The sequence below is a fragment of the Silurus aristotelis genome (assembly GCF_946808225.1).
Source record: "Silurus aristotelis genome assembly, chromosome: 15".
NCBI lineage: Eukaryota > Metazoa > Chordata > Actinopteri > Siluriformes > Siluridae > Silurus > Silurus aristotelis.
In genome coordinates, this window is record NC_139588.1 from 6,405,014 (window position 1) to 6,430,883 (window position 25,870).

General features: G+C 41.4%; 1 protein-coding gene across 23 annotated transcripts in view; it reads right to left on the minus strand.

The window, feature by feature from the left end:
• The window catches only part of fryl (furry homolog, like), a 106,921-nt gene that overhangs the window by 45,810 nt on the left and 35,241 nt on the right, over window positions 1–25,870 (minus strand). For 11 of the 23 annotated variants that reach the window (XR_014536971.1, XR_014536973.1, XM_083562849.1 and 8 more), the window contains 20 exons: window positions 16,493–16,716; window positions 15,105–15,158; window positions 13,675–13,814; window positions 13,424–13,520; window positions 13,252–13,331; window positions 12,216–12,296; window positions 11,472–11,640; window positions 10,985–11,077; window positions 10,177–10,275; window positions 9,475–9,576; window positions 4,954–5,057; window positions 4,764–4,872; window positions 3,195–3,281; window positions 2,912–3,083; window positions 2,365–2,497; window positions 2,169–2,276; window positions 1,663–1,900; window positions 855–1,025; window positions 678–764; window positions 332–600 (listed from right to left, as the gene is read on the minus strand). Coding sequence is in view for 19 of the 23 variants with exons in the window: in XM_083562855.1 (XP_083418981.1) it covers window positions 332–600; window positions 678–764; window positions 855–1,025; window positions 1,663–1,900; window positions 2,169–2,276; window positions 2,365–2,497; window positions 2,912–3,083; window positions 3,195–3,281; window positions 4,764–4,872; window positions 4,954–5,057; window positions 9,475–9,576; window positions 10,177–10,275; window positions 10,985–11,077; window positions 11,472–11,640; window positions 12,216–12,296; window positions 13,252–13,331; window positions 13,424–13,520; window positions 13,675–13,814; window positions 15,105–15,158; window positions 16,493–16,716 (2,617 nt within the window). In the remaining 4 variants the exon portion in view is untranslated. Of the gene's footprint in view, window positions 1–331; window positions 601–677; window positions 765–854; window positions 1,026–1,662; window positions 1,901–2,168; window positions 2,277–2,364; window positions 2,498–2,911; window positions 3,084–3,194; window positions 3,282–4,763; window positions 4,873–4,953; window positions 5,058–6,551; window positions 6,597–9,474; window positions 9,577–10,176; window positions 10,276–10,984; window positions 11,078–11,471; window positions 11,641–12,215; window positions 12,297–13,251; window positions 13,332–13,423; window positions 13,521–13,674; window positions 13,815–15,104; window positions 15,159–16,492; window positions 16,717–24,973; window positions 25,742–25,870 lie in introns of those variants that run through there. The other 12 variants (XR_014536972.1, XM_083562845.1, XM_083562850.1 and 9 more) reach the window with 3 other exon arrangements.

Sequence of the window (25,870 nt, forward strand, 5' to 3'; positions counted from 1 at the left end):
ACCAAGCAGACATTTGATTTAAAATTGTTTAAAAAAAAAATTTTATGTTTTGCATTTCTCCCCTTTAACCGCACTGAAATTGTCACGAACCGGGACTTAAAAACTGAGGTACGTACCGAACCGTGCATTTTGTGTACCGTTACACCCTTATTCGTAAATAATTTTAATAGAAATACAAGATTGAAAAAGTAAAACAGGGTAAATAGAGGCGTGTCCTTACATCTATATATTTAATTTAATTTTAAACACTTACATAAGTACGTTTGTTATGAAAACCAGACACAGACACAAACCAATACAGACAGACAGACTTTGGATTAATATCCTTTACTTGATGTCAACTTGTGGGGAGAGCAGCTGGAGTCGGGTGGAGGCAAAATGCCAGGCGTAGCTCAGCGCCGTGGGACAGTGCTTGGGCAGGTTCTCCTGGCGTAGGTAGCTGGACAGGCTGATGACCCACGGGTCCTGACCCTGAGTCACGTGTGCAAAAACCCAAATGTGTGACGGGCTGACTACGTCAAACTGGTGGCTGATGGGAGACGAGCTCCACTCGGCCAGAGTCTGGAGGTCTATTCCACTGGGACAGTACAGCAGGCTGGTCTGCACAGAGAAACCATCAGGATTACAGCATGCAATGTTATGCGGGGAACGTTTTTATAGACGTGGACTTTTCCTACCTGATCTGCACCGGTAAGATGGATGAAGCTATCCAGAACTGAAGCGCTCACCCTATCCATGACATCTACAGCCAGCTCCTCATCCCCCTGAAACAATTTGGAAAACGCACTGTTCCAGCAATGCATGATTACAGACATAAAAAAATGCTCTTTTGTGGTCATGGCAATGGCGGTTACCTTGGAGATGCCCAGAGCGTTGTGGAGTGCGCGCACTTCCTTGAGTACGTTGACGGCAAGGCGGCGTGTGGCCGGCCTACAGCTGCACAGCACCGCGAGAGCCAGACCTTCCACCACGTGCAGCACGCCCGTGACGGGAGAACGCTCCAGAGGTAGACACCCCTTAGAGCTCTAACACACACACACACACACACATAGACAGTGTTATGACTCCTCCTCAGAACATGTTTAGTGCGTACGCCATGTTTATAAATGAGACCCCTGAACGATACTTCAGTAATAATGGTCCGTGAGGAAACACAGTGCTCCGTGTGTGGTTAAATAGACTAAACAAAGCATGGAGGCAAATAATTTATGTATTCCAATTACTCGAGTTACTACGTAAAATGGTACGACATCATTTTGCTGAATCCGGTATTTCATATGCTGCTGTTCCAAAATGTACCTGTAGGTGGCAGTGCTTCCCAAATTGCCGCGAAACCGGTAAAAGACTGAAAGGTTATGAATATTGTGCATTAATTGTTACTTCAGATTTTTTTTCCTTTAACATCAAAATGTAACATGTTCCTTGTGGGGTTTTTTTGTTACAGTTTGATACAAAGGTATTAAGATATAAATACATTTTTATCATCATCATTAAAATTTATCAATTCACTTGTCTTTTGAGGCTGGTTATTTGTCACTTGGTATCGATTTATATCAATACCGAGGTATTACATTTTGGTATCGTACTGAAGCTGTCTCTGGCACACACACACACACACACACACACACACACACACACACACACACACACACACACACACACCTGTGAGTCCTGACTGCGGTTGCTGCTCTGTACAGCTTGTTTCCACTGAATGATGAGCTGCAGCAGCATCTTGACGGCGTTGTCCAGCAGCGTGGGGTACACGTCCGTCACCTCCCGCACGATGAAGTACACGAAGCCCGAGAGCACGTCCTCCCTCCAATCGGAGAAATCCACCATCAGAGCCTGCAGAGTGGTGAAGGCCAGACCTCGCAGTTCCTCGTCCATGTGAATGGTCAGTCTGAAAAGTATTCGCAAAAAACACGTGTTCATGAAGCAGGCAAATGAGCGCAATTTGGTTTTTTTCGCCCTGACGTGTTATATGACGAGAAACGCCCTGTTTTGTGAAAAACTTTTAAGAATCTTGGTATGTGTTTTTCAGTCTTTGGCTAATCGCTCAGGATTTCAATAATAAATGTTAGTGATGGTAAGATTCAGCGATTCGCATCGGAACCCTATGCTTCGATTTTTTCAAGAGGGCAAAGAGGTCTGAGGTGACGGGTCATTACCTGGCCAGGAGCTCAATTAGGTCTTGTCTGCTCATGCCATCAGGGATCAGTCTGGGGATGGCGGCTACACAGGTCCGGAACAGATCGATCTTCGGTTTTCTCTCTCCGCTACAGCGGGAAATACGTGCACATTGTTGCATCTAATTAACGCAGTGATCATGGGAACTATGATGAGAGACAGACTGGGAGCACTTACGTGATCATGTCCTCTGGTTCTTTATTGGACATCTGCACGCTGGTCATGCTCATGGACCGACCCACCTCTTTATCCAGGTGTCTGAGGATGTTATCTAAAGCCTTTCTCACCTGAGGGTAGTACAGGGACATTCCTATACACACACACACACACACACACACACACACACACACACACACACACACACACACACACACACACACACACACCACACCCACACCCACACCCACACCCACACCCACACACACACACATTGAAAAGAACAAAATAACCTTTTGAATTCTCACAATATAATTCACAACAGGAAAAACAGTATATATCTGAAAAATGCTTTTCAAGTATAAAACAATGGGCTGAGAGAAACAAAAATATGCAGTGCCTGAAATACGGACAAGAACAACAAAAAATCTCGCACAATGCAACGATTATTCATAAAGCGCACAAACAAAGGTAAGCTTTATTCTGTTCTTTTTTTTTTAGAGGTGAACACAATCCCTTCCTCGAGGCCAAATCAAAAAGCTGAGCAGGGAAGACAGGATTCTCTTACCGATGACCTTGGCCTCCTCATCGGTCAGCGTGGTGTTCAGGAAGATCTTTTTGACCCGTAAGGTGTTCCCCGAGGGCAGGATGACACCGGTGGTGGGCATGGGGGGCTCGCCGTCTTTCTGCTGGAGGCTGTCTGCTATCACCAGAAACGCCCGTAAACCAATATTCATTCTCTGGGAAAGAGAGAGAGATGCGAGATGAAAAGAATGTAAAATAAATGTGTGTGTGTGTGTGTGTGTGTGTGTGTGTGTGTGTGTGTGTGTGTGTGTGTGTGTGTGTCGTACCTCTGGGTTGATGGTGAAGGTCTTGTGAGACTTTCCAACACAGAGCAGGTCATAGATGATTTCTTTCATGGCAAAGTCGAGCCTTTCCTGTATAACCACAACCATGAGGGATCAGTAAGGACACACAGAGCTTACACAAACACTACACTACTTTTGTTCTTCTATGTTTGTTAGTTTACAGGAATGTCCGCGGTTCATCGGCCCTAATTTCTTCTGATTGCAGCACTTCCCTGAACATCTCAGGCCGACCACAACAACATGGCTACGAGAGTCTCTTATACAAAATCCCTCTACTGTTCCTCCATCTTGTCCTTCTTAACGTTTAGCGAGCTCAAATATATTATTTCCATTCAATTTTATTTTACAAACAGGTTACAAAATATTAGGTTTATCCTCAATAAATGGGCCAGTGGCGACTGTGGAAAGTGAATAGATTTTGAGGGGAGCCCCACATTTAGAACGGCCCTCTGAACAGCGCCAGAGACATATTTCGATAATGTAATTTAAAATAAATCATATCATATTCTCCATTTGATAAATGTTGGCTTTCGCTTTCAAGTCCTTAGCTATTAATAGAGGTCAAAGCACCGATTTTTGACAGCTGGAACTCTCAGCAAAAATCCACACCGATAGTTTTTCTGGCTTCTGGGTGGCTGTCATGACGAGAGCGGCCTCTAGAGGAGAATCACTGACACCATGTGCCCTTTGTTTTTACGCGTCAGACTGCGCGCTGCACGAAGAGCGCTATATTTATTATTTATAATTTGTTGATTCATATAATTATATTTAATAATTCAATTTAGCATATTTTAGTTTTTGATCATCTTTTTCAGTTCAGTACAATTTTACATGGAGTGTAATGTTTATATGTATGTTATGCAACGAATCGGTTATCGGCAAGTATATCGTCCAAGCTATTGGTATCTGTAAAATCAAATGTTGCCTAATTATTTGTTAGATTCACTCACCAAACATATGCATAAGTAAGTAAATGTTTTGACTTCAACAGCTTGATTTCATGAAAATGAAGAAATGTCATTAGGACAGTAATAATGCAATTTTAATAGGCGATATATCTTTTAAAAAGTGTCAAAAAATAATAAAAACTAACGTAGCATTAAGAGGCAAAATATATATATTTCAAATCATAACAAAATCTCCACAACAATACTGGTAGTCACTCGGGCCCATGCCATTTCCTATTACAGACCGACCCCCATTAAAGGAAGAAAAAACTATGTGGCCCTCACAGAAAAACTGTTTTGGGGCCCTTGCTATGAAGGGACCCCGTCCTCAACACCAAATGTCCATTTATTATAGTGCCATCTATGTTCAGTGATGGCACTTAAATCCAGACCTTTTATTTATTTAATTTAAATTTTGCAGCAGGAAAGAAAAAAAAAATCCCCTTGTCACAATTTTGGCTGACATGCTTTGAAACCCGAGAGCCAAATATACGAATTCCTCTCTTAGAGGTCCCTGTAGGTCATTACTTCAAAACACGCACCAGACGAAAATGGCTACATAGCATGAGAAGAGAGTTTTCATTTATTTATTAATTTCTTTTACCTGAGCGATGAACTGTATGATCTTGACAAAGATGTTCAGTGGCGTGTCCCTGGGCACCACGCTGCGGGAGCCCTTGGGGAAAAGTGCTGAAACAATACTGAGAAGGCGACTGAAAGAGAAAGAGAGAAGAGTTTAGTGATTTCTGTACACTATTTAAAAACTCGGATTCTGTCCGTCTTGGACACGTTACCTTTGAGTGGTGGTGTTGCTCTCGCACTTGATCCTGATGATGTAAACCCACAGCAGCCTGTAGAGGGACTCCAGTGCTACACGAGACATTTTGGGGTCTTTGTTCTAAAGACACAAGACACGTGCGAGTGAACTTTAGCGAAAGGTTTCACATATTATGGAAGAAAATGTCGCATATATTTAATATAGAATCGATTCTTGAAAATCAAATTCACCCCGTCAGTCCATGCACCGATGATTTAGATTAGAATCGAGAATCAGCATGAAGGCTTCAGGAATGTGATTTAATGAGCCCAGAATGTTAATGATTATCACGAAGAAGAAGATCTGATTGGTTAAAATGAAAGAATTAAGAAAAGCTCCTGCAAAGTAAGCCTTTGATTGGCACATTTGCCCAATGTGCTCCGGACAACTCCTCAGCCCTGAATCCATCATCAGTACAGCTGCAAAACCCTTAAGCACAAACACGGGGAAATCCACAGACTGATCCGTCCCATAGGACAGAAGGAACCCAGCATCCATGCCGAGTTTACTGGAAAACCGGGAGCCGCCGGGCCGAGGATCAGTGGTGGACAGTAAAAAAGTAAATGTAACGTTACAGTACTTAAGTAGCTTTTTGGCGTATTTGTACTTCACTGAAGTGTTTCTATTCGTGGAAACTTTTACTTTTAACTCCACTACATTTTTTTAAATCAGACATTTTTTTGTGAGGGAAAAAAAAAAGTAACTGGTCAAACATGCAGCAAACAACCAATCACGGTCAAGCACGCTGTTTTAAACTTGTGCTGATTGGTGCTTGGTGGTTTCTCCACATCACCAACGTACAGTTCGGTTTTGGACTCATGATCATTTGAATAGATATCAATCAGTGTTCAACTCATTAATATCATTCTATTAATAGATCGTTGTGCTGAGAGTCACATCAGAGTCTTTTCACATAAACTGAGTTGATTAAGAGTCTTGTGCTAAAAATTATAATAGGATCGTTAAAGCTGTAATAAATCATAGTACCTTGTATGTTTAATTCGAAGGCAAATACTTTTGTACTTTTACTCAAGTGAGCACTTTCACTTTTATTTTGTCCACCGCTGATGGCAATACAAAAATCCCCGCAGGACTACAAAGTCACAGGGTCACGTTTTCCAGAGTAGTAAGAACTCCGGACTCAATGTAGAAGGTCTGTGTATTCATTCACAAATCATGGTGCGCAGATTCTCACTGCTCTGCTTCTACTACCAAGAGCATTCTCCGCCATTGACTCCTGTGTACATTCGTCCGGATACTAATGCTAAGGTAGATATGGAAGAAGTGCATGCAGCGATCAGCAAGCCAGAGTCTGAACACCTTGAGGAGGCTTTTAATGCTGCTGGACACTTCAACACTTTTACCGAAACACAGCCCACTTGTGTGTTTGTGGGCAATTCAAATGTTTCCATATACCGCATATGTCTGCATCTGTGCGTTATTTTTTGTTTAACCCTTAAGATCAGTGCACAAGGATTACCATGAGTCGAATAAACCCACGTAGAAGACGAGGCTAATCAAAAGACCTCCTAGAAACAAGATCGGCTCCCGTAACAGGTGTCGGTCGCCACTCACCTGGAGAGTCTCAATCTGCTTACGGATGCTGTTGTTTGATGGCATCTGGAGCAAGTGAATTTGTGAAACGGGGTAAGAATAGGGGGGAGGGTCAAAAGTATAGGGGGTTTTGTAAGTTAGAGGAAAACATGCATGTTAAAAAAAAAAAAAAAAAAAAAAAAAAAAAAAAAAAAAAAAAAACAACAACAAAAGATGAAACATGAACTCACACAAATCAAATATTTAATAAACTAATATTGTTCACAGTGGTGTGTGTGTGTGTGTGTGTGTGTGTGAGCTGTGTACGGAGTTAGGAAGAAGACAGGACATTCCCCCAAAGTGAATCATGAGAAAACCAAAGGATAACAGAGAAACACAAATACCGCAATCTAGGGTTCTAGATTTGGGAGGGAAAAGTGCAAAGGAACAATCTTTCTACCTGAAAATCCCAATGTGGCAGCCGGAAAAGACACCTCTTTAAATGAATTTCCACTCGATAAAACTTGGAATTCGTGACTGACAAAGCAACAAAAAACGACACGTGTATCGGAACGACATTTTTCGAGAAACCAGCCAAAACGTATCTAATAATAAAAAGACTGAAAAATGCAAACAAAGGGATTCATTGTTTATGGAAGAGCTGTTTTTCGCTTTGAAAGTTTGCGTTTAAGTTCCAGTACAAATTTCTCCTACAGGGCGGGGCTTAATCACTCTTCACTCTCATTAGCTAGTGGGATTTGGATTCTGAACAAAGTCTGGAGAGCGTTCTGGAGGTGGTCCAGTACTGGAATTTTCTCCTTTCCCTCCTTGCTTTATTTGTTAGAATATTAGATTATGATTAATATTGAGTTTTTGAGTCATTATTTAAAGAATTAAACATTTTATTCCAGAAAGCTTCAGGAGAATTTTTCTTATATGAATGTGTATATTTTTGTTGAGGGAAAAAAAAAAAAAGATATGATATTTGAGGCCCCAAACTAAACTATAGTCTGGGTATCTTAGTTTTTCCGAGCCGACACACTGGAATGGTATCTCGATCCGAATTCAGGAAAAGTCTGAAATCAGCATCATTGCAGAAGAAGCACTTGGATTAGTAAAAAAAAAAAAAAAAAAAAGACACGAGACAAATGGAGCGATTAAAAGCAAGCAAAGCAAAATTAATTGGTTGGTTTGGGTGGGTGGAGCGACAGAAGGAGCTGGGGACAAACATGAGGGGAAAAAACATTCTACATTCTGTATCGTAAAGCACAAGTGAACCGGAAGAGCTCAAGGATCAAATCAGGGGAAAAAAAAACAAAACCCCAACAATGAGCCGAGGAATCACAAGCAATTGGGCTACAGACGCGTTTTATCCACCACCGACGTCAAAGTTAATCATTGATCATCGATAGATTGGTTCCATTCACAAAATAAAAAACACAAATCGGATCAGAACTCGGCTCGGATTACAGAAGAGACAGGAGAGGCCACGAAACCTCGCAAGCAAAGCCGATGTATAAGCGCAAATTTGTACTGTAATTGAACAAGTTACTGCAGGGAATCACTGAGAATTGAATGGAAAAATCGGACTGATTACGAGAGCATGATCACAGAGTCGACTACAAACCAGAGAATCGCAGAGAGGGGGGGAAAAAATCAAATAAATTCCTGCTCAACATCAACAGGAGGAAAAAAGCAAGAAAAAGACCGGACACGGTACACGGTTCCAACACCTGTATGTCCTATTCATTCAGGCTTGAACTAATAAATTACAATACAAATTCAATACAAAGACAGAAAATGTATCATGAATCAGTACTTACTGTAACGTACGGTTATAACTAAAACGTATGTAAAATCTAAATAAGCTGCTCACACACAAAAAATGTACTTTCATTCCACACGTTTAAGAAGCAAGATGTTACACCTATGTGATGATAGAAATATGATTTAAACATGTCAACATATGAGCCACGGCCTGGACTGGAAATCGCTCCAGACCCACGTGTTGATTGGCTCATCTGACTTTTATTTATTTATTAATTTTCTGGTGGGAGGAACGTTTCCCTTCCACGTGTTAATTAGTGGTAACACTGTACGTGTAGATTAAAATCCAGAGACAAGAAACGTCTGCGTGTATTTAAAAAGTGGCCCTACATTTAAAGTACTTTCCAAAATACAAGTAGTCCCTGATTACAGTGCAGATGCGCTTCGCTGAACCTGCAACTTGAGTAAATCGAGACATGGCCTAGACTACACCAGTCTTAAAGAATGGTGATCACTATGGGGAAGTCTACTGTAATTTGTAGGGGTCTGACAGGATAGGTATTCGCTACGGTGCGCACGTGTAAAATGCAATCCTTGTTTTATGTGTGGAACGTATAAAAAAAATTTAATCGAATAACGCAAATGTAAGCAATTCACTTTTTTAATGATATTGATAAAATTGTGTATATATCGATATCACTGGACTGTCGTAGAAATATCAAAAAATAGTGGGAAGTCAGCGATTTCATGCAGAACAAAATCACAAAATATGGTGTTTTCCCAGTATTGATCGAGTAGCGCAGTGTCACTGTCTAGCAATATAGATTATGGACTTATATATACTATACAGTATATATGTATGTATATATATGCGGGCGCATGGACGAGTTCGTGTTTGCGGTTTTGTCTCTCGCTATCACCGGCCTAAGATCGAAAAATCGCCAGTTGAACCGTCGTAACTCGGGGACGACCTCTAACGATTAATAAGGGTAATATTCCAAGGCACGTATTAAAGAGTTCAGAAAGCCCTGTTATATAAATAGAGCAGAAATGATCTCAAATGATCCTGAATATGGCCAATGATAAATAATAGTGAATATGTAATTTAAGATCACTACAGGACTGTGGATACCCTTTTGATGCATGATGATGAATATGACTGATGGGAAGTTCACTGTACTGTAAAGGATCTGTGTACCTTTAGATGTGAGAGGCAGTTCTGCAGGAAGATGTGCCAGTTGTTGAGGAAAAATTGCTTTTGACTGACACACAGCAAACATGTGACCAGAGGATACAGTGCCTAGAGAGAGAGAGAGAGAGAGAGAGAGAGAGAGAGAGAGAGAGAGAGAGAGAGAGATGATGATTAACATTCTTTAGTCTAAAATTAGTCTTTAAAAAAAAAAAAAAACACTGAAAGACTGAAAGAAAGACACCCGCATTATGAAAGAGACTTCTATGTAATGAAATCAGTGACGTTCCTGCAGTTTCTTCCCAGAGACACAGAGACAGTTCCCACCTAGACACGGAGACAACTTCTCATACTGCTAAATAACGCACTCAGAGGCTCACTGCACTTAGTACAAGAATGCGTTACACTTGTCATAAGAACTCGGTTGTCAGTAATGTTGCAAAATCCAAGACTGGAATCTCACCATGGGAATTAACGGGAAATAATAGTAGTAAACTGGGAATTTACAAAATTGTAGGTGAGCCTATAACAAGAAACTTAAATGCAGTTGAAAAAAAAATTTAAAAAAGAGATTTAATGCGTTTTCAGTGGAATTTCTACGCTTTTATCAATCACACGTGCACAGCGCACTTTCTGCAGGGTTACTGAGGCCACACCCCCTACATGCACTGTTGCGTTCCCCCTTAACAGCTGCATGAGAGCTGAATTTACCAATGAGTGCTTCTTCCTGGAGCTGAGGTCAAAAGTAGTTTGGTAGAGCATCTCCACAAAGTTCTTCAGGCAGGGCACGTTCACCTCGTTCTTCACAGCCTTAAATCACACACACACACACACACACACACACACACACACACACACACACACACACACACACACACATTTCTGTAAAGTAATTTCACTGACATAACACTACACTTTACTATTTTTACACCTCAAACAAACCCCTGACCCCTGTTTTTCTGCTAAGAAATATGTAAAAGATACATTCATATTTACTCCTAGGTCAGTTTTGGCCCTAACAGAGCAACAACTACACTTGTACACACAGTATAAGTCTGATAAACATACACAATCGGGATTAGTATTAAAATGTCTAAGCCATGCTTTCGGTTCCAGAGATCTCATTATTACAATTCTAAAAAAATAATAAAAAAATTAATCTGACAATTAGTTGGATCGTCTTTCTCTTTCATTTAGGGCCATGCTGGAAATAATGATGAGCTGAACGTCTAATTAGTTCGGCGAGCCTAATTAGCTCCTCAAAACCCCGCCGCAGTAGAATTGTGTGCTTGCACAATCGGTGCGATGGGGAGTAGGTACGTGGCTCGGACTCGAAGATAAGGCTGCATATTTGCACCTGGGCTGCGCAAGTCAAATATTGTGGTTCGTCTTTGGAATGCAACTCCCAAAAAAGTTCCGAAATAGGACTGTCTAAAGCACTGGGTCAGGTGGTTCAAGATCTCACACACGTACCAAAATATACAAGGAGCAAGCAGAAGATGGGCAGTGAGGTACTTACAGCAGCTACAGGTATGAGGATCTCCACGAACAAGCCAGCTAGAGCGTGCTTTATATCCTTGTCCTTTACCTCGAGGAAATACTGGGCACATTCCTACATGAACAGCATATACAAAATATATCACTTATTGATATGAAGATAAAAATAGATATTTGATGGAAAAAAATTCACTCTGGTGTCAATGTGATAATGGAGATTTGGCATTTATGGGAAGAGATACTTGTGTTCCTGTAAAATAGGCGCAATAAAATGTTCACTATTTTCACTAGCATTTCGATTAATCGGTTGACCTGGTACTATGAACTACTGGCAAAAAAAACACATATCGATAGTTTTTCCAGGTTGCTTTATATGGTACAAGAGCAGCCTCTATGGTCAGGTGTCCAAAAACCTTTGGCCAAAATGCACAATTGGCAAAAACACATGCACATAGGATTGCTTGTGTGTATGTGTGTGTGTGTGTGTGTGTGTGTGTGTATAGACCAACCTGCATAAACTGAAAGGAAGCCTCAAAGTCTTCCACAGGGTACATCTTGACTCTGAAAAACTTCATGCCCATGATGAGGCTGATGATGCTCTGCACCACGTGAGGACTCTGCTCTTTCTGCCGCAGCTCTTTCAGCTCTGTGATGAACTTCTTACGCACTGCCTGAAACCTGCACACATCCACCAAAACACCACATTAATCGGTTCAGTGACTTTTGCTTCTTAAAAAAAAAAAAAAGAAAAACTACCCCCAGTCCCAATGTTATTACATTCAGACACCAGGATACAAGCAACTTCATCACAATTACATATGTTGCTACAGACATCAAGTAGTTCTGGGCAAAAGACAAAGAGCATGAAGCTTATATAGTAAATCACTTTATTACTATTGCAGTAGTAAGTAAAAAGAGATTATTGGGTGCTCGGTGTAACTGTGCTGGAGATTTAGCATGTGTTCATCGTGAATTATGGCGGCGGTAAATGTGTCTGGAGCTGCCCAGGATTCCCTGTACTGGGCGAAAGGTTTGAACACAAGTTTTGTTTGTCCTGCACAGACCATCTAGTTTGTCTGGAAGTGATAAAAGGGCTGGAATTTGCATAAAACACAGACTATGTTTCGATCAAGTCATATAAACAGCCTGACACCGAGACGACAACGAAGGTCTTTTTCAGATACTCATTTTCAGATCTTACAAAGTCCTAAAAAAAAATTCAAAGTAAGGTTTTGGCCGAAATCCCGACTCACTTGGACTGAGTGAGGACTCCGATGACCTCGGCGTACAGATCTGCAATGATGTGCACGTTACCAGTGTTGGGGCCAGAGTACCTGTCAAACATAACAATCAACAAGTTAGATTCGATTCCAGTCCATTTAGCTTAATGTGTATTGCGCCTTTAACAGTGGACATTGTCCCAAAACAGCTTTACAGAAAAAGTTTATATTTTAGTTTATATTTATTTTATATTTTAAGCTTTTAGGTTTATCCCTAATGAGTAAGTCATGGAGATTGAAGCAAGAAAACTGCCTGAGATGGTATGAGGAAGAAAGGACTTAAAAGAGAAGGGTCAGAGTAGACATTTGAGAAGTTGTGTCGAGGTCGACCGGTTTTACAGATTATTCGGCACGATATGTGCTGAAACTTAACGATATCCTTAACGATAGTTTTTCCGGGTTGCGTTATTCAGTACAAAAGCGCCCTCTAGAGGCAGATCACTGATGCCATATGCTGTTTATTTGAAGTGTCTTTTTTATTAATTTCGGATGTAACTAACATTTATTTGTGGTTAGTTTAAACGCATCCTCAACATTTATTAATATAATTTATATATATATATATATATATATATATATATATATATATATATATATATATATATATATATATATATATATATATATATATATATAATATTTAGCACATTTCCATGATTTAGTAATATATATTTTTTTTTTTTTTAATTTCTGTACTATTTTACACGAATTGTTATGTTGTTTTTTTTATACAGTATCCATTTTTAAAACTATTGGTTGATTGATCGTTTAATCAGCAGTACAATTTAACCTAGCTATAAGTATCGGTCAACCTCTAGTGTCCTGGACACAAAACTATAAACTCTTGAACACTAAAAAAAAATATGTTTTTTTTTTGTTTTTTTTTTCTAAAAATGTGCCACATGTTCAATTAGAGTGAGATTTCTAATTAACATCAGAGATAAAACTAGCTTGAAGAGAACATACATATGAGAATTTGGGTGAAGGTGTGAACACGTGCCCCACTTACCCCTCTTTGTGTTTAAAGTGCTTAAAGGCCAGGTTGAGGACCTCATGTACTAATGCATCTGGTACAGGATGAAGAGGAATCTACGAATGACAAAAACAGAGGCATCACCAGCCATGAGTAAAAGACTGAAGCTGGTTGAAGGTCTGAAGAAGGTGTAGTCCAAATATCTCACCTGTTTCAAAACCTCCACTAAAACTAAACAAAAAATGAAGTCTATGGCTAAATCCCTCCTCTCCAGTAGGTAGTCTTTATCCCGATGCTGTTCATCCCTGGAGGAGGACAAAAACAAATCCCTAGTTTAAAATGAAATCTTAAATCGAACGCAATGAATTAAATGAACTTTAAACACTGGGGAAAAAAAGGAGAATGTGCAAAAACATGCCTGCGTGCCATACATCAGTGTGTGTGTATGTCTGTGTTTACCCTTTGGACTTGGTGCTGGATCTGGGCCTGTATTCGTAAGACTCGTCTTCAGTGCCGCTCTGCCTCCGGTACCAGTCGAACAGTGTGCGCAACAGCGAGGGCAAACAGTGTTCCGCTATGGAGCTCATAGAGCTTATTAACTACAACACACAAACGCCAAATCACGTTATAAACCACTGTATTTTATACACTCTATGTATAAACGAACATTAGACATTAGAATCCTTCTTTCCCGGAAGTCGAAACACAGGTGATCCCTGACCTGTGATGGAGATGCAATATGGTAAGTTGAGGCATGCACCAGTCTACCCAGAAGTCTTAAAGGACTCACTGTACTGCAATTCCATTTGTTTTTTACTTGCATGTTAGAAGATGCTGGTTTGTTATTGATTATTATTATTTTTTGGATGATTTAAATTAGCTGATTGTTTTGGATCGATCCTCCATATCATTGGTGCTATCGGGATGAAAGAGTTTGAACTAACAGATATTGCGCTTATACACCGATCAGGCATAACATTATAACATTATAACATTATGAGTGGTGAAGAGAAGAAAGCTGATTATCTCTTCATCATGGCACCTGTTAGTGGGTGCATATATTTATTAGGCAGCAAGTGAACATTTTGTCCTCAAAGTTGATGTTAGAAGCAGGAAAAATGGGCGAGCGTAATGAGTTGAGCGAGTTTGCCAAATTGTGATGTCTAGACGACTGGGTCAGAGCATCTCCAAACCTGCAGCTCTTGTGGAATGTTCCAAGAGACAAGCCCCTGTAGCTCAAACTGCTGAAGGAGTTCATGTTTGTAATGTTGGGTCACAACTGTTTTAACAGCAAAAGGGGACTAACACAATGTTATGCAGGTGGTCCTAATGTTATGCCTGATCAGTGTATTAGGCACTATGAACTGTCATAAAAGTATATGACGATTGAAACAATACAGAGAGGTTTTTACACTGTTTGGCTGTTTTAAGGATGCAGACAAAGGGCGGATGCAGGTTTGCATTCCAACCAATCAAGGGCCACACCTGAGATTCACTGAAAATGAAAATCATTAGATTTTTAACAGGTAGATTTTTTTAATTGGTTGGAATGATAATCTGCACCCTCACTTAGTGGAAAAGATTGGACACCTGGTCCACAGGGATCAGGTAACGAAAATGCCTTCACAAAGACTGTTAATGGCACGACGGCTATCGAGCGAGTCGGAATCAGTGAGCGATTCCCAATTCTATCGTCTGGACCGCGTAGTGAAGTGACGGATGCTGCTGGGAAGAGTTATATAACTGCTGTCTTTTTCTCTCTCTCTCTCTCTCTCTCTCTCTCGTTCGGCCCGACACACTCCAACACCCCGCAGTGATCTATCGCTGTGGATGATGCAGCGATTCCCGTGCCCACGCAGCAAATCTCCAGCTTCTGTTTAACGTCTCACCTGATCAAACTGCGAGTCTTCCCCTCGCTGCAGAGATCTGGACAGTGGCTTCTCCTGGACAGAAAATGGACAAATGGTCAGGGGAGAAGAGCATTCAGAAAGATTTCAGACATTCAAAAGATTGTTTTTCTACAAGGAAAATCCATGAAGCCGAGCAAAACTGCAACAACAATAAAAAAAATTTTAATAAAAAAAACAACCAAAACAAATTTTGGTTTGGATTTTATAAGAAACCAGCTGAAAGAAGAACAGCTGCTCATTTCGAATGAAGGTGACGTACGTGTCATGGCTGAGGTGCAAAGCTCACTAGTGGATGATAAAATGTCTTTTTCTCCTTTATACCAGGGGGCCAGATTATTAATCCAGACTAACACATTTGACATCATTTCTCAATTTGCTTTTTTATTAAAGGAACTCAATTTACAATTATCACAATGAGTTTATTGTCTATAAAACAAAGTATTTGGAACAAAATTGTGGGGTGAGTAAATGATTGTCATTTTTTGGGTAAACTATCCCTTTAAAAAAGAAACTGAAATAGTAATAAAATAATGTATTTATGAACAATTAAGTGCATCATTTTCCCCAAATACATTTATTTATAAGAGTTCTGAAAATCCGGGGATTTTGGACGCACCCCCGCAGCCCCTATGGTACCATAGTGAATTAATCTAGACATTATGTCACTTTAATACAATAGTGTTTTTAAAAATGTAATGAAATTTTTTTTAATTGTTTAAAATGTTATTCCTAACGTTCCTGAACATTCGATCCCGCTGCGGATTCCCGCGAATTTTTATCTGCAACTTGCGGTTAGTCACTTTCCGAATGAGAAAGTAGAAAAATATTCTTCATAATCGGGGGGTTGACTGTATATAATTTCAATTTCAACATTCCTACAGCCAAACAGTCTCGATAAGAAACCTGTGGCTTCCCCCTGCTGGTGCACAATTGAATCAATGTCAAAGTGTCCCCCTTAAACTCGGTAAAAAGACCATCTGTTTCATATCTTTATCAATTTGTCTTTTTTTTTTTTTTTTTTTTTTACTCATTTCGGGTGAACGTTTAATAGCACGCAAATCCTGTTATGTTTTTAATTTATGCGGTGAATGGCAGAAACTAGCACCCTCTCCTGGTTGGAGAATTAGCACCGTAATAGGAAAGCAGTCTTTTTATTCTTTAACGATAGGACTGACATGGTCCTGCAGGCCGTAATTAAAAGATACTGAGGGCCGTATCTCGCCCGTGGGCCGCCAGTTGCCCGTTCCTGCAGTAGAGCGTAGTGATAATAAAAAAAAATATATAATAAACACCTGCGTATTATATGATAATACTTTAGATTTTGCTGAAATAACCCAATTGTGTTTTTACGTCTCTCGAATACTGACCAGCGGTTCAGCCATGACCACCTCGATCTTCTTTTCGGCGAGCACGGCAAACTCGGCGAACAGGCTCTTGATGACGAACTCGCCGGGCTTGAGCTCGGGGTCGATGGTGATGCTGGACATGGCTGCGGCGTGAACGCTGCGCCTCTCCCAGCTGAGTGGAACGGACAGAGCCGTGTAGCGTCTACTGGCGCTGCTGCTGCTGTTGCTGCTCACTGGGACAGAAGCTGGACAAAAAGACACAAAGAGAGACACGGGACATCGTTAGCTTTGTGACAAAAATCGCCTTCAATAGTAATTTCCTGCACATCAGACGGGAGAAGGATACGTGGCGTGTCTTTTTTGACGGCTTTCGCTTTTCTGCACAGCTAAAGATGTCAATCTCTGTGTGCGTGTGTTTATACATGTTTGATCTAAGAGCCGTTCCGACTTGTTCGCTTCCACGGAAATACACTCTTTTTTTTTTTGGGACACAGCATTCCGGGGACAACCTCAAAATCCTTCCGGGGTAAAACTCAGGTCCACGAATGTAACGGAACTTATGAAACAATAAAATTACCCATGTAAATCTTTCACCAAGCTCTTACAATACTGCTGCTGCTGTATGTGAATGTGTATGTGTATGTGTATAAACTGGGTACAAGCACAGGCAAGAGAATGCGAGTCACATGTCTACCCCCCCTTCAATTGAGGAAATCCCTATCCTCCTCTGCCCCAGGTTACTGGGAAAGTTGCAATAAGTAAAAAAAAAAAAAAAAAAAGCACAAAAAAAAAACAATGAGTGGAGACTAAAGAAAGACCTATAAAACATTGTTATTTTTCAGAAGAGGAAAGCTGAAGGCTCACACCCAGCAACAAGACACACACACACACACACACACACACACACACACAGGGAAGAACACAAACATGCCTTGTATTTCGTCAAAGGAATGTTTTTCGGCCTGCGCCACAAAACACGCCAAAACCTTACCGTGATTAATAGTCTATTAAGTGTGTGTCGCTGTTTTGGTGCGAGTCTGAGCTTTCGCTTGGTGTCTGCTGAGTTTTCACACAGAATACAGAGGCAGTCGCAGATGTGCAGTTGCCTGATATACAATTGTCATGGAGATACAAAAACGGCATCCAAAACAGGAAATGGTAACCTTTGTTAGTATCGACCAGCAGTGTTCACGCTCCATAAAAACAGGAATAAACACACACACATGCACACTAACATCCATCTAGAATGTGAATCTGATTACACAACAGATCTTATAGGAGTGTTGGATTAGTACTAGAACTTGTAGCTACTGTTCATATTCTTCACGAGTTCTACATGGGAGCTGGTTAAGGCATTGAACTCTGGAGCGGAAGGTCACAAGTTCAAATCCCGGCACCGCCAAGCGGCCGTCGAGCAAAGCACTTAACCCTCAGTTGTAAATGTCCCCTTATGTGGCTGATTGTATAAAGTCCACAGCCTGAGAAACGAGCAGAAACCCAGTGGTTGAACCAGAGGTGCCATTGTTTGTTCTGTCTTTATGGGATGTATGTACAGGATGGTTTTACTCTCGATACATGAATACACTATAAAGTTTTGGGACCCCTGATTGCTCCGTCTGTTTTTTTTTTTTTTGGAATGTGAATGTGAACGCTGACTGCACACAAGACCTCCTCACGTCACCTGCATCAGCACGTGGAGAGTGGGGGTTCTTAAAACAGCAATTTTTTCCATATAATGCCATATAAAAAACTGTCAATTGTATCATACAGACTGCATCCTGAACACACAGATAACCATGTCAAGCCTGAGTCCATCTAAAAAAAAAAAGACGCATTGGAAAGGGTTAATTATTGACTTGTTAGTAAATCGGGTAAAGACTCTCCTTCTACAAAAAAAGGCACGCCATAAAAACAACTCTGGGCCTAAACGACAATAAAAACAGAATACATGATAAAGTGCATAAAGACCCATAAAGCTCCTGATTTCTGACTCGAAATGAACAGCACTGGGATAATAAGAATATTATTACTACTAATAATAATAATATTAAAGCCTCTACCCGATATCCAGACACATTTATTATGATCATATTACATAACCAGACCCAGAGTTATACGCCAAACTGAATTTACATTTACGTAATACAACCATATATACAAATCATCTTCTATCTCATCCTCTTTTTTTTTTCTCTCATTTATGCACTAAGCAAATAAGAGTTAAGGGCCTTGCTCAGGGGCCCAAAAGGCAGCTTGGTAGTGCTGGGATTTGAACTCGTATCTGAACCACTAAGCATGCGCTTTATTACAAACTACCCCCATATTCGCCTCACTAACATGAGGATGTACATGTGGGAGGATTCACGCAGATGATCTGTCTTACGAGTCGAAATGCCATGAAAGCTCCGCCCCCTTTCAGTGGAGCCCCATTGAACTGGTAATTGTGGCCGCTGTAGTTCAGGTTTTTTCGTAGAGAACGAACAGCGACGTGCCTCCTTAATCCACAGAACGTTCGTTGAAATATATTGTAGCCCGTATCCAGCAATTATATACGGCTGCACTGTGAAGGTCTGAAGGACGATAAAGAAGAATAAGTGCTCAAAAAATACAGCCCTGCACACACCTTTACAATAAATACGGCTTCCTAGAGCACACAGCACACACACACACACACACACACACACACACACACACACACACACACACACACACACACACACACACACACAGGATGACATCACCCACATCAGCCCCATTATTATCTCCAGTTACGTTGTGCTATTTAAAGACAGAATCAGAGACGGTGAAGTCACGTACGCTTCTGGTCTCGATCTAAAAAGGACAGGAGCAGCCATCGGCCGGCTCTTACGTTACAGGTTATGTACAGGTTATTGCTCTTACGTCAAATTAGAAAACCTCCAGATTTGTTTTTTCAGGTCGAGAATAATCTCTGCTATTTTCGAGCATAGAAAAGCGAAAGCACTCAAGCTGTTCGGGCGATCGGAGCTTCTCAAAGATTTTTTTTTTTTTCTTTTTTCCAATTTCAAATAAAACTTCAAAGAAACCACACTTCATACACTACACCGGGGGTCGCCAACTGCCGAACTCGGGTCCGAGTCCAGACCGCGAGATGCGTCCAGTCGGACTGCGAAACTTTTTCTTATGATGAAAATGAATATATACACTATTTTCTAATAAAACCTTATTTATATCAGACACATCAAGCTGATATGATATTTGATGATGCTGATGAAGAGAGCAAATGTTAAACATTAGATACATTGAGTGAGTTAGAGAATAAGGGTAAATTAAAAATGTGACGCTTTGGCTTTTTTTTTATTTATTCATTTATAATGTGTCCAATAAAAGTTGTTCGTTCACTCGTTCGTGTTTTTAGCTATAGAATTGTCCTCGCAATTGTCCTCTGGCGAGGAGGATTCATTCACTGGACCTCGATCGATTTTAGTTGAAGACCCCTGCACTACATTTACAAAAGTATTGCGACGCCTGACTTTCCCAGCCATATGCAGTTCTTTCCCAAACTTGGAGGCTCACCTATTGTATCAAACATCTCTGGCTGTGGATGCATGAAATGACCCAAAGCCAGCTCCATGAAGATCTGCTTTACATGGGTTGGAATGGAAGATCTGATGCTTTAGAGCTCTAGACTCTAGTAAACACCTTTGGGATGAATGTGAATGCTGACTGCACCCCAGGCCTCCTCACCTCACCTACATCACTACCTGAATTTACTAACACACTTGTAATTTAATGAGCACAAATCCATACTCCATAAAGTCTAGTAGAACATCTTCACAGAAGAGTAGAGGTTATTATAATAGGGAACAGGGACTAAATGTGAAATGGGCTTTTCTAACAGCACACACAAATCTTTGTGTAGAGGTCGATAGTCGATTGCAAAAATCCATACGGATGCCTCTCAAGGTCACATTGTTATGCTGTCAATGTCAATTGTCCTCATCAATGTCTTATTATGGTTAATTGCCCAATAACTTGTCAAATAAGTATCCAATCTTTGACTCATCACTGTCCAATGATTGACATCAATTTCAAATCACTGTACCAATCTTTGTCCTTATAATGTCCAATCATTGTACCAATCATTGTAATATCAATGTCCAAACATTGTACCAGTCTTTGTCCTACCAATGTCCAATCATTAACCCATCAATGTCCAAACATTGTACCAATCTTTTTCCCAACATTGACAAAAAATTGTACAAATCTTTCTCCTACCAATGTCCAATCATTGTACCAATCCTTGTCCTACCAATGTCCAATCATTGACTTAATGTCCTATCATTGTACCAATCCTTGTCCTACCAATCTCCAATCATTGACCCATTAATGTCCAAACATTGTATCAATCTTTGTCCTAACATTGACAAAATATTGTACCAATCTTGTTCCGAAGAATGCATCATTGTACCAATCTTTGTCCTGTCAATGTCCAATCACTGTCCTACCAATGTCCAATCATTGACCTATCAATGTCCAAACATAGTAACAAACTTTGTCCAATCAATGTTCAATGTCAATTGTCCTTATCACTGTCTCATCACCTTCTAATACTATGCGAGTCACTTGTGCTACCACTGTCTTATTGATGTCCCATCCTCTCAACATCCGATACCCACATAATGTCTATAGTATACAAAAGAATGCTTCTCGATACGTCTCAGAAAGCGACGAAAGATCCTATCTATGTTCTATCTCAGTGAACAGTAACAGCATTTCCCAGCTTCGTTTGCTGTCCGGTTTGTGTGCAAGTTTCGTCAGAAAACCAGGACGACAACCTGTGCAGGTCTTACATCAAGTTCCTGCCTGAAAACAAATGGCTTTTAAGATGGACATAACGTGAGACAGCATTCCTCCAGCCGAAACAGAGTGTGAAATCCGATCGCGAGTGCTCACTCGTTTAAAATGGCAGCTGTAAATAACTATGAGCACCGGCCAAACATTCGAAGCTTCAACCTTCCTGAAGACGTGACAACAGTTGAGAGAAAACCAAAGCTGGTATCAATAAGGCTTTGACCACTTTCATTTTCATTAAAAATCTTCCTGTGAAGCACAGCAAACAGGGTTTCAGGGTCAGGCCCTGGTCATGGAAGCAGAGAAAGGGTGGAGTGAAGAGACAAGGTTTGTGGGTAATTATAAGTTTCAGAGGTTTAGAGACGAGCCAAAACCTCCAAAAACATGACGTGAGCATTCAGCAGTGATAAAGGCTTCCTGGTTTTGTGTGTGAAGTCCACAATGTTTACAACTTCCATGTTTATGGCCATGCTCTTCTTAGAAGTTGGACACTGATAGGTCAAAAATCCTAGGGTTAGGGTTGGTTCTTGTTGGCCTTGAGGCTTTATTTGGAGAACCTAAGCAATACAGATGCATACGAAAATTTGCTGTAGGAACTTTTCTAGGTAAGTCCTAAAAACACACTGCGACAATTTCATCACCTTAGCTTGATCCAATGGTTTGGTCAGTGCCCTTCGTACACTGAAGGAAACGAATAAGAAGAGATGGAGGAACAAAAATTATGTGCTCGGCCCCCTAATAACAGTCTTAGTGGTACAAAAGCGAGGTTTTACTCCTCTGAGGTTTCAGATCTAGCCATTTATCACATCCTGCACACCGACAATGAGCTCAGACGATCCTAAACTATCCTTTAGTCTGACTGCAAACCGGCACTGCTCTGACGCAGCACTATTGCAAGCGGAAAGCATCTGGAATGTGCTGAGAAAAAAAAAAAGATTTAGCAGTGAAATGCGGGGGCTGGGGAGGTGTGAGCATGAGTTTGGAAACACCTGACGTTAATGGGTTTTTAAGACGCAAGCGCACGTTTGTTGGAGTACAAATAATATAAGTACAGATGTTCCACTTTCATTTTACTACATTTTGAATAACAGCTTTACCAAAGATGTTCTTCGTTAGATTACCATCTGACCTTGTGGTTCATCCCGGTTCATCCCAGAGCAGTTCCATAGGATTTAGGTGCGGTGACTGGGCAGGTCATTCCATAAAAGAGAACAATCCAGACGAGTATTTTTTTAATATTGCTTACAGAGCATAGACTCATTGTCTTGTTGTCTGATGAAGTTGGTTCCAAGAAGCCGCAGTCCAGATGACGGTGACGAAGTATGGAATGGGAGCCATGTTGGATCGGTTTTCCTTTCCCTTGGAATAAGTCTCCACGACTACTATGTATTGGACCGTGGACGTGAGACGGCCTGCTAACATCATCTCTCCTGTTCTTAATCTTACACAAGTCCTTCTATTAGAGCCAAAAAAATTTCACATTTGGATTCCAAAGGACCTTCTTCCAGTCGCTCGCTGTTCTCTTTTTGTGCCTCCAAAACAGAAAAACTTCCGAACTTGTCCCGAGCGCAATTACATATATAACTATTATTGAATTTATATACAGCTCCATAACCACACGTAAACCTTAGCTGCAAGTCAGAAAAGTTCTAATCGGCAAGACGTAGTCCGTCAGAGGGGCAGTGCCGAGGTTGTAATAAACGAAATCTATCTATGTAATAAAATCCTAAATCCCCTGACAGAACTGCACTTTGAGTAGACAGGCTCTGAAAATTGTCCTATCGCTGTGTAAAATACTGCTAAGAAACGATATTGCCTCAGACGTGGTGAGGAAAAAGTGGGTGTGGCCAGATGCGAGTAAAGTGCGACGTTAGGTCGATAAGGCGAAACAAGCGTCTGAAGCTGTTTACGATACCTTCATGTATCTGCATCAAACTTAAAACTCCAGACACTGAGGGCAGCGTCGTGATCCGCGATCATCATCGATCTTCCTGACACTGAAGCCTCGGGCAAAATTGTAAAAAAAAAAATTAAATAAAAATCGGACGTTTTTATCGATTCCGCAGATTAGCGACGCAAACTAACGTAACCGGCTTCCCGAAAACTCGAAATTATGGCAAAATTGCTTTTGTGCCGTCTGGCGATGTTTCTGCTTAACGTCTAATATGAGGTCTGTAGGCGGCACGTTTACTCAATAGTCTACAAGCTAAGCGAATCGGGAGGAAGAGCCGTGTCATACACAGGACCCTCAAACGTGTTTTTTTTTAAAAGATGGGTTGAAATTGACACCATTACGATCACCATTACCCCCCCATCCCCTCCCAATTTGCCATTTTATATTAAAGATTCCACTGTGAAGTGGCTCGAAATGTAACGTTATTCAGACGGTTCCTTATTTTTTTTTGATTGAGCCGTGTCCTTCTTAACCTCCGCTAGCCAGAAACGCGTTGTTTACACTGACGTTCGTTTGTCCAGAATGACTTACATTTGCTTCATTCATACAACTGAGCAGCTAAGTGGGAGGTTAAGGGGCCTTTGCTCAGGGGCCCAGAAACGACTTGGATTTGAACTCATGACCTTCAGATTCAAAGTCCAACGGCTAAACTACTATTACGTTTCCATGCTGAATGAATTGAGATATCGAAACTGTTCATCTTTCGCCATATTGCTTTTTATTCGTTTCATATTGGAATCGGGTTTATTGGACAAGTGTGTGGACGCACACGAGGATTTGGTTCCAGCTTTGGGTGACACTCAAAAGTACAGACGTAAATAACACCACGCATTTAAGCTTATAGACAAGACTATAGAAGACAATACAGATTAAAGATGAGCAGATTAAATAGGACTCATATAACTGAATGACAAAAATGGACCGTGGTCATGTGACCCTTAACCCAAATAAATCTGCCACAATTCAGCAATGCAGCAATACGTGTGTGTGTGTGTGTGGATTTCGGAACAATCCACTGGGATTATTAATGTTTCCTTTCATTGTGTGGCCCCATACACACACACACACACACACACACACACACACATCTGTACAGCGTGGCTTTGTGACGCCGGCGTGTTTTTGTTTTTCGGCGTTGCTCCTCGCTCCGGCGTGTTCCCATTCCTCGCGATCGAGTCTGGATTTCTTGTTCCCTTCTTTTTCCCCTGGCACTACGCTCCCATGCACTTCCTTCTGAGTCATGTCTGTTTGGTTGTGTGACTCAGTTGGAACAGGAGACCTCAAAAAAATAAACTCACAATGTTTCAGACCCACCCTTAGACACTCTGAAAGTGTTCATCAGAACAGAATTCGTGCTGCAGGAGGGAGTTCTGGTGTGTGTGTGTGTGTGTGTGTGTGTGTGTGTGTGTGTGTGTGTGTGTGATGGAAGGACAATGCTATCCTGCACAATTTAATGTGTACCATGCAAAAAGCTTATGTGGTAGATCGTAGTATTGAGGTATAAGAGTGACAGGCCCTTGTTTTTAAGGAATTCTAGATACATGTGTGTGTGTGTGTGTGTGTGTGTGTGTGTGTGTGTGTGTGTGTGTGTGTGTGTGCGCACGCCTTAAGTTATTGCCAATCAAGTTTGCATGCATTCGGAACTTCTGGAACCCTCCTTTATTGCTGTGTGTGTGTGTGTGTGCGCGCGCGCTGCATTTCATTCCGGTACTCACAGTTCCCGCTCCATGACTTGAGAAGCGATTTGATGCTGATCTCAAAGAAGACCGAATCCTGCAGACTCAACATGACGTCAGCGGCGAGAGATCGAGCGGAAAACACAGAACGCGCGCAACGTTTCTCCTGCGGCTACTCGCGTCACACCGGGGGCACGCCAGAGGCGCGCGCGTTTTCGCAGCAAGGCGTGCGAGTAACCTGGTCATTTTCTGCCCCTTTCGGAATCATGCTGCTTTCTCTCACACACACACGGCTGAGAACGAAGTTGAAGTAAAAGGACTGGCACCAGGAAACACCCCTCTGTTCTGAAGGATCGAAAGGCAGCGAATTTGAAATCCGACGTTTTTGTGCCGGTGTAAATGGAGAGCGAAGGAACGGTGTGTGTGTGTGTGTGTGTGGGGGGGGGACAGCGATACTCCGCTCGTTGTTCTCTTCCTGTGTGCGCAAAATCCTCAAACACGCGCTGCTCTCGCTCGCTCGCTCTCTCTCTCTGCTCGCTCAAAGCTAACCCCTCCCTATTCTACTGCTTTCTCTCTCTCTTTTTCTCTCTCTCTCTCTCTCTTTCTTGCAAGGGCTTAGAGAAAAGCAGAACAAACTACAAAAGAAATAAATGAATAGTTAAAAAAAGTGCTGGTTTAAAAGGGAGGGGAGGGGAAGGGGGTGATGTCATTAACACGCCGCGGACGCCACGGACGCTAATCGGCTTTTCTACAGAGCTCCGTGCACAAACCCAGCGTCCTGCTCTCCTCTCTCTCGCTCCGTCTGCGAGTCTAAAGCGACGCGCACATCCTGTATTCGCTACGCTGGTGCTGATGAGGCCGATGCGTCATCCCTGACTGCAGCGCGAAGGGGTGCGAGAGGAGGAGAGAGAGGAGAGAGAGAGAGAGAGAGAGAGA